The following is a 9,192-nucleotide window of genomic DNA, read 5'->3' on the forward strand; positions in this document are numbered from 1 at the left end:
GCTAGAACCTAAGTTATTTGCTGCTCCTGAGCTTAAATAGATAAGCCTTTCAGCAAAGGATAACAAGAGAAGGAAGCAAATTAAATAACAGTCAATTGGAAAGTTGTTTAAAATTGTATGCTCTGTCTAAATCATGATTGTCTAATTATGACTTTACTGCCCCTATAAACCTGTGCGTGTTTCAAATTCTCTTTTACATACTTTTAAATACTTGGCAGCTGTCATATTGCTAAGATTTTCTTCTTTATGAATTATTTAATGTCTAAAAGCAAACAAAAACTTTAGCTACAGATCAGTCAGCTGTAAAAAAGGCTAAATATACAGCTTTGGGGCAAGTGTTAAATCTATTTTAACAATATTTCTGAAAATAAGAATGCGTGGCCCATATTCTAAGACACATTTGGTATATTTTTTGAAATTCAGGTGACCTGTTAAAAAGAGACATGAAACCCAAACGTTGTCCAATATATATATTGCTTAGGATGTTTGATGACTGCTGACAACGCCTATTACCCACAAGTAGTGAGTTTTAACGGTATGATCGGCTGATTCAGCCGATGACGCTTGATGACCCTTTGATGGTCACGCCCACTACTCACACGTGTGGCGTCTTTGGCTTAACATGGCACGGACAAAGTCTGGTAATGATTTGTATCTTCTGATTGTTATACATATCCTGTTTGAATTTTGGACACAATTTGTATTTATATGAATGTTGAAAGCTAGAGCCACAATGTTTCCGGCAACTACTATTAATATAGTGAATTGTAACGAGTATAAGGGAGAGAGCGCCTAAGTATGGTACTATATGATCACTCTAATGATAATTGTGCACATAAACTGCCCATCCTATATTGATTATTTATGTTTGTTCACTAAAAATGTATTGTATAGAGATTGGTACAGATTATACCTTATTTTTTTGTTTGTTTATATGACTCACATGCTGATGCATATGGGCGGTTCTTCTCTGATTAGGGGTGGGGCTAGCACCTGTTAAAGGGACATGCCACCCACATTTTTTCTTTTATGATTTATAAAGGGAATGCAATTTTAAACATCTTTCTAATTTACTTATATTATCTAATTTGTTTTATTCTCTTGATATTCTTTGATGAAAAGCATATCTAGATATGCTCACTAGCTGCAGATTGGTTGCTGCACATAGAAGCCTCGTGTGATTGGCTCACCATGTGCATTGCTTTTTCTTCAACTAAGGATATTTTAAAAATGAAGCAAAATAAATAATGGAAGTAAATTGTAATGTTCTTTAAATTTCTATTCTCTATCTGAATCATGAAAGAAAGATTTTGGGTTTAGTGGCCCTTTAAATGCACAGATTGTCGCTCACACTTTCACTTAGTCTGATGAAGGGGTGATTTATCCCCGAAACGTTACTGTTTTTCCTGTGTGCCAATAAAGCACCTTTTTTGCACAAATCCAGCAAGTGCATGCCTTTTTGGAACTATTAATTTTGCTCACCTGCACCCTAGTAGCTGATTTTAAAGGTGGGAGTGTAATATATATATATATATATATATATATATATATATATATATATATATATATATATATATATATATTCTACACACCCCTGTTAAAAATGTCAGGTTTCTGTGATGTAAAAAAATGAGACAAAGAAATAATTTCAGAACTTTTTCCACCTTTAATGTGACCTATAAACTGTACAACTCAATTGAAAAACAAACTGAAATCTTTTAGGTAAAGGGAAATAAAACTAAAATAATATGGTTGCATAAGTGTGAACACCCTTAAACCAATACTTTATTGAAGCACCTTTTGATTTTATTACAGCACTCAGTCTTTTTGGGTATGATTTTTTCAGCATGGCACATCTCGACTTGGCAAGATTTTCCCACTCTTCTTTGCAAAAACACTCTAAATCTGTCAGAATGCGAGGGCATCTCCTGTGCACAGAACACAAATACAGTGGCACCACAGTGGCAAGCTTTTCTTATATTTAAATTAGCCGACAACTTAAATATTCATGTCTTAGTAATAATTTAGCAGAAACGTGGTGCTGTACAGTATGAAATATAATTTACAAAGAGAGGAGAGAACCCCACTGAAGACTGCATTTCCAGCTCTCTATGCCTGGACCAGAATATGAGAAATTGGGAAATTTAAAAAATAACTTTTATTGGTAATTGCTAAAAAATAAAAGGACTCAAAGTTAAAAACAACTAAAGAACTGTAGGCCCCATCCTCAATATAGAGTAAGCCTTTGATATATCTAAGGTGATTTCAGGATAGTGCACAAATGGTGTCAGTTTACCTTAAGTCACCTAGTGCAGATCAAGGTTTAAATGAATAATGAATCTGGATCAATGTCCTTCACTGAAAATGTGAAATATATAATTAATTTCTCTGCACTAGAGTGAGCGAAGTCATGCTACTTATTCACATAGTTATCACTAATTGTAAATAGCCAGTTATCTACTACTGGTATCTATTCATATAGTGTAACACTGATTTACTCAGTGATCATATGTAGTGTTGCCTTATTTATGACCAATGTTGGCAGCAGACATATTATTATGATTAAATGATATGATAGTGTATAGCAGACTACTACTAAGACCTATCTTGTGAATTGCTTGATGTGAATAATACGGCAGGCTTGCTATGTTATTGTTCGTATATAAATAGTATTCACACTGGATATTGATATGTTTGCAATCCAACCAAACTTATTTCCCCATGTAGTGATATTTGTGAGATTCACTTGTGTGACCGTGAAGCGTCAAATATTTGTCAAAATATTATTGCGGCTAGATTTGATATTATGCTCTACAGCTAGTTAGCTGAATAGGTATTAGCATAAATTATCTCACAAACTAAGCAAATAATAAAAGCTACAGAGTATAAATCAGGATTTGAGTTTGAATGGTCAGCTAAAATTCGACCATATTACAATAATGGTTTGTTTACATTCCACTGTAGCTATTTTAATGCTTGATAATAAAGTTGCTGTTTGTATGCTTAGTATGCCACGCTTTGTAGGTGGATAAACAACTCTATCGATATATATTAATCTCGTGCGTCAGAGATATATTAAGAAAACCTAAGAAATGTTATTGCTACTACTACTATTGTGTATCATACCTAAGAAAGCGTAACTAATAGCAACCTTTGCTGTGCAAGCAGTAACAATTATATGTAGTCTGCTACTCCAATATACAGTGTGGATGTGAACCGTATTAAACGGCAATATTAGTGTAACTCACGGACCACTAGAAAAATATCAACAGTAACTGTACTATGCAAGCAGTAATAATTATATACAGTTTTACCACTTTAACATATAGTGTGAATGTGGACCGCACTAAGCGGCAACAATAGTGTCAATACCAAAACATAAACAGCTGATTTAGCTACTCAACGGAGGCACGAGATATATTAAACAAATTTACTACTACTGTTACAGTTCTATATTGTATTAATACAGATACCATATCCTGATTGAATGATTTCTTTATTTATCAAGTATAACTTAAGCTGTTTACGAGATAACACTACCATGCTTATGCTCTTACTTTCACGTCTCGATAGAGTCGTTTATCCACCTACAAAGCGTGGCATACTAAGCATACAAACAGCAACTTTATTATCAAGCATTAAAATAGCTACAGTGGAATGTAAACAAACCATTATTGTAATATGGTCGAATTTTAGCTGATCATTCAAACTCAAATCCTGATTTATACTCTGTAGCTTTTATTATTTGCTTAGTTTATGAGATAATTTATGCTAATACCTATTCAGCTAACTAGCTGTAGAGCATAATATCAAATCTAGCCGCAATAATATTTTGACAAATATTTGACGCTTCACGGTCACACAAGTGAATCTCACAAATATCACTACATGGGGAAATAAGTTTGGTTGGATTGCAAACATATCAATATCCAGTGTGAATACTATTTATATACGAACAATAACATAGCAAGCCTGCCGTATTATTCACATCAAGCAATTCACAAGATAGGTCTTAGTAGTAGTCTGCTATACACCATCATATCATTTAATCATAATAATATATGTCTGCTGCCAACATTGGTCATAAATAAGGCAACACTACATATGATCACTGAGTAAATCAGTGTTACACTATATGAATAGATACCAGTAGTAGATAACTGGCTATTTACAATTAGTGATAACTATGTGAATAAGTAGCATGACTTCGCTCACTCTAGTGCAGAGAAATTATATATTTCACATTTTGAGTGAAGGACATTGATCCAGATTCATTACTCATTTAAACCTTGATCTGCACTAGGTGACTTAAGGTAAACTGACACCATTTGTGCACTATCTTGAAATCACCTTAGATATATCAAAGGCTTACTCTATATTGAGGATGCGGCCTACAGTTCTTTAGTTTTTAACTTTGAGTCCTTTTATTTTTTAGCAATTACCAATAAAAGTTATTTTTTAAATTTCCCAATTTCTCATATTCTGGTCCAGGCATAGAGAGCTGGAAATGCAGTCTTCAGTGGGGTTCTCTCCTCTCTTTGTAAATTATCTCCTGTGCACAGTCCTCTTCAGATCACCCCACAGATTTTGAATTGGATTCAGGTCTAGGCTCTGGCTGGGCCATCCCAAAACTTTAATCTTCTTCTGGGGAAGCCATTCCTTTGTTGATTTGGATGTATGCTTTGGGTCGTTGTCATGCTAAAAGATGAAGTTCCTCTTCATGTTCAGCTTTCTAGCAGAAGCCTGAAGGTTTTGTGCCACTATTGACTGGTATTTGGAACTGTTCATAATTCCCTCTACCTTGAATAAGGCCCCAGTTCAAGCTGAAGAAAAACAGCCACAAAGCATGATGCTGACACCACCATGCTTCACTGTGGGTATGGTGTTCTTTTGGTGATATACAGTGTTTTTGCACCAAACATATCTTTTGGAATTATGGCCAAAAAGTTCAACCTTGGTTTCATCAGACCATAACACCTTTTCTCACATGCTTTTGGGAAACTTCAGATGTGTTTTTTCAAAATTTAGCCGGGCTTGGAATTTTTTTTGGTAAGAAAAGGCTTCCGTCTTGCCACTTTACCCCATAGCCCAGACATATGAAGAATATGGGTGATTGTTGTCACATGTACCACACAACCAGTACTTGCCAGATATTCCTGCAGCTCCTTTAATGTTGCTGTAGGCCTCTTGGCAGCCTCCCAGACCAGTTTTCTTCTCGTCTTATGAATTTTGGAGGGACATCCAGTTCTTGGTAATGTCACTGTTGCACCATATTTTCTTCACTTAATGATGACTGTCTTCACTGTGTTCCATGGTATATCTAATGCCTTGGAAATTCTTTTGTACCCTTCTCCTGACTGATACCTTTTAACAATGAGATCCCTCTGATGCTTTAGAAAGCTCTCTGCGGACCATGGCTTTTGCTGTAGGATGCGACTAACAAAATGTCAGGAAAGACCTACTAGAACAGCTGAACTTTATTTGGGGTTAATCACAGGCACTTTAAATGACAGGTGTGTACTGACTCCTATTTAACATGATTTTGAATGCGATTGCTTAATTCCGAACACAGCTACATTCCCAGTTATAAAAGGGTGTTCACAATTATGCAACCATATTATTTTAGTTTATTTTTATTTCTCTTTACCTAAAAGATTTCAGTTTGTTTTTCAATTGAGTTGTACAGTTTATAGGTCACATTAAAAGGTGGAAAAAGTTCTGAAATTATTTATCTTTGTCTCATTTTTTTACATCACAGAAACCTGACATTTTAACAGGGGTGTGTAGACATACATACATACATACATACATACACCATGGAAACAAATGCACTCTCAGGTCTTTGTGAAGTGGAGAAAAAAAATCTCTGTTTAATGTAATGTTTTCAAGGAACTCATCCCCGTCATCAGTACACTGGACGGTATATGGTTTTTTTGTTGTTTGTTTTTTGAGGAAACACAGATACATCACAGGGTTACAATATGAGAGCATAATACAAGTACAATGTGAGTCCTGTCCATAATAAGAAAAACTCAAATGGGATTTAGAGTTAGAACATTTGCAGAAATTATAACAAGATGTTTACAAAGATTAGTAGCTCACACAAACAGGAAAACGATATCAATCACATACTGAGAATGAGCATATGCAGTGCTTTTACTAGCAACATAATTAAAAAGGATCAATACAGAGAGATTTACAGCAATATCCCATTATTTTAAGACCATCCGAGATCCTCAACTTTTTCAATTATAATAAACTGAAATCAAAACAAAATGGTCTATCAGGGGTGGGCAAACCGTAGCTCAAGGGCCACCAGGGGATGACAGGCGTGACTCCAGTCGGGAGTCCTGACAGGTTGTACTTGCTACCATCCTGGTTTGTGTCTCCAAGACCCCCATTTGGTTGTCTCCTCAAGGCAGTCTTTTCCAAATACAAAGACAGCTGAACCATTACCACGGTCCTGTTGCTATTGTTGATCCTGTGATACTGAGGCATGTTGCTCCACTATGCCAGAAGGGATAAAGCTATATCTGGTCTTGGTTCCATAGTAATAGGAAGTGTTTCTTGCTTAAAAGGGACAGTCAACACCAGAATTTTTGTTGTTTAAAAAAAGATATATAATCCGTTTATTACCCATTCCCCAGTTTTGCATAACCAATACGGTTATAATAATACACATTTTACTTCTGTAATTACCTTGTATCTATGCCTCTGCAAACTTGCATTTTATCCAATCAGTGCTCACTCCTAGATAACGTCACGTGTGTGAGCTCAATGTCATCTATACGACACATGAACTAATGCCCTCTAGTGGTGAAAAACTGTCAAAATACATTCAGATTAGAGGCAGCCTTCAAGGTCTAAGAAATTAGCTCTCCTAGGTTTAGATTTCAACTCAAAATTGTGAGATTGCGGCAGAGAGAAGCCCAGGATTGCAGCGACAGGCATAACGACCAGCATCGTACAGGGTACAGCGCTGGTCGATAAGGGGTTTAAATTGCATGCCCAATTTGAAATTTTTTGGGGGACTTGACTGTCCTTTTAAATCTCCAAAAGTGTAAGTATTTAACTTTCTGGCCAAATGAGGGTAGACCTGTACACTGCTCAGACTCGGGCTGCTGTTTAGTCAGAAATAAGTTTCTTCCAGGGCTCTCTGATGCGGTGAATAAGGAAATATCTTCACCAGTGCAGTACAGTAGACACAAGGCGAAGAGGACCAGCGCACAATGGTGAAGAGCAGCCATCTTTCCTCTACTCACCGGCCTTGCCAATCACACTATTGTTCCCTGTTCGCCACACTATTATAACAATTGTCACAATAGTGTGCGACCAAAAGGGAATAATAGCACGGCTGTGATGAATAGCCTGCATCGGCTGGGATCAACACCGCGTTATACCTTAAGGGGCAAGGCGGTCGATGTTTCGGGCACCACTCCAATAGAACATATCAGCCAAGTCTTAATGTTTTTAAAACACATTAACATCCTTTTTACTGCAATTATTTATCAATAGCCAAACTACACCCACCATTTGCCATATTTGGAGAAGCCAATCTGAGCTTGAGTCGGCAGACAAGGCTAGCTCCGCCATAATGTTAGTATAAAGGGCTAGATTTATCAAGCCCTTTTTTCCACTTTGGCTGCAGGTTTGCACAAGCAAACCTGAAGTCACGATTTATCAAGCAGCGGTCATTAGACCGCTGCTTCCCTACCCTGTTCTCCACCTCTTAGGTGGAGAATTTCAATCTACCCGGTCTCTTTCGACCTGGGAGATTGACAGCTCCTGCCTGTGCGTGATTGGCTGTGCTTTGGTAGGGATGCACACGCGTGCAAAGGAGCGCTCGTGTGAACAGTTAAATGCGGGCAGCGAATTGCTGCCCGCCAAAAGAGAGGTCGGGCGGACAGGGGAGAATATGTCTGCCATGGATTGATAAATTGAGCTCAAAGTGCATTGTTTAGCAGCTATGTGAGAAACCTAATTAGTGAAAGAGTTAGACTTGCGAGGTCAGCGGGTGCAGTTTAAATGACATGAAAATGGGGGGGGGAGGATAAATAATTAAAGTATATTGCAAAGCTGTTTCATTATACATAACTGAACCTGTTATGTACAAATCTCAAGGTGTTTACAGTTCAGCCCATTGTTATATGCCTGTCCTATGTGATGGTTTTAATGTGGGGGGAAAAAAACAGCTATTATAAATACAGATATATGAAGGAACCATTTCCAATACCATTTGGTAAGTATAAGAAGTCATTTGGAACACATTAAGAAGAAACATCTTATAGTATGGTGTCTCTAAGAAAGGCATTGACAAATACTGGGAGATATGGCTCTTAAAAATCTTATGTCTCCTAACTTTCTGGATTTTTACATAAAATTATATACAGTATAATGTCTGGTGTGTAAATCCCTTCTCTGGTTCTTACAAAGCATTTGTTGCTACCTCAGTATTCTAGTTTACTGCTCAGTCTGATCAGTACCAATATTTTACTTGCAGGGCCAGTGCTCCTGTCACACACACAATATGGTGACACCCTGAGCACCCCGCTGTCAGGTGGCTCTAAAGCACATACATAGCCAGAGGGTGACTACACAGTTGTCTGTGCCCAGTTAACCCCTTGGTTGCTGCAAGCCTCTGACAAACAGAAGGTTACCGTAGGCCACTGCCATTCATTACAAAACATACTAACCTGGAATTTGTGCAGGAAAACCTCGGGCCACAGCACCAAGTACGCGGGGTTGATAAGACCAAGTTTCCCTATTAAAGGTACAGCAATAGATGCCGCGAACCAGTAGCGGGTGATAAACGGGATGCTACGAAACCAGTCACCAAGATCCGACATGATGCTGAGAAGCTTTAACTGACCGGAACACCGGCCCCTGACTCCAGGTCACGTCACCTGCTGTGGCCGTCTACTTCCACTATACGTCACGCGCCCCGCACTGACGTGTCCGCTCCGAATTCGATAATGTGCGCACAACGTAAACGGAAACTCTCAGGCATCAGCGAGGCACGCCCACGTGTCGTGCACGAGCATGCGAGTTGTCATTTACTAATGCTCCTGCGCGTTCACTGGGACTGTTGTTACACCTGACTCTATTTACATCTAGACGCTGTTATTTAATGGGAATGTTTCCTGATAATGGGTAACAAATCCGTCAGTGGATGTGTTATAGGTTGGCACTTTA

General features: G+C 37.9%; 1 protein-coding gene across 1 annotated transcript in view; it reads right to left on the reverse strand.

Moving 5' to 3' along the window:
- Positions 1–8,940, reverse strand: part of DERL1 (derlin 1) — an 84,409-nt gene extending 75,469 nt beyond the window's left edge. Inside the window, exon 1 of the mRNA XM_053715329.1 lies at positions 8,694–8,940. Coding sequence (XP_053571304.1) covers positions 8,694–8,846 — 153 coding nt within the window. The 5' untranslated portion in view covers positions 8,847–8,940. The remainder of the gene's footprint in view (positions 1–8,693) is intronic.
- Between the last annotated feature and the right edge of the window lie 252 nt (positions 8,941–9,192).

This window comes from Bombina bombina, chromosome 5 (assembly GCF_027579735.1).
Source record: "Bombina bombina isolate aBomBom1 chromosome 5, aBomBom1.pri, whole genome shotgun sequence".
Lineage (NCBI taxonomy): Eukaryota > Metazoa > Chordata > Amphibia > Anura > Bombinatoridae > Bombina > Bombina bombina.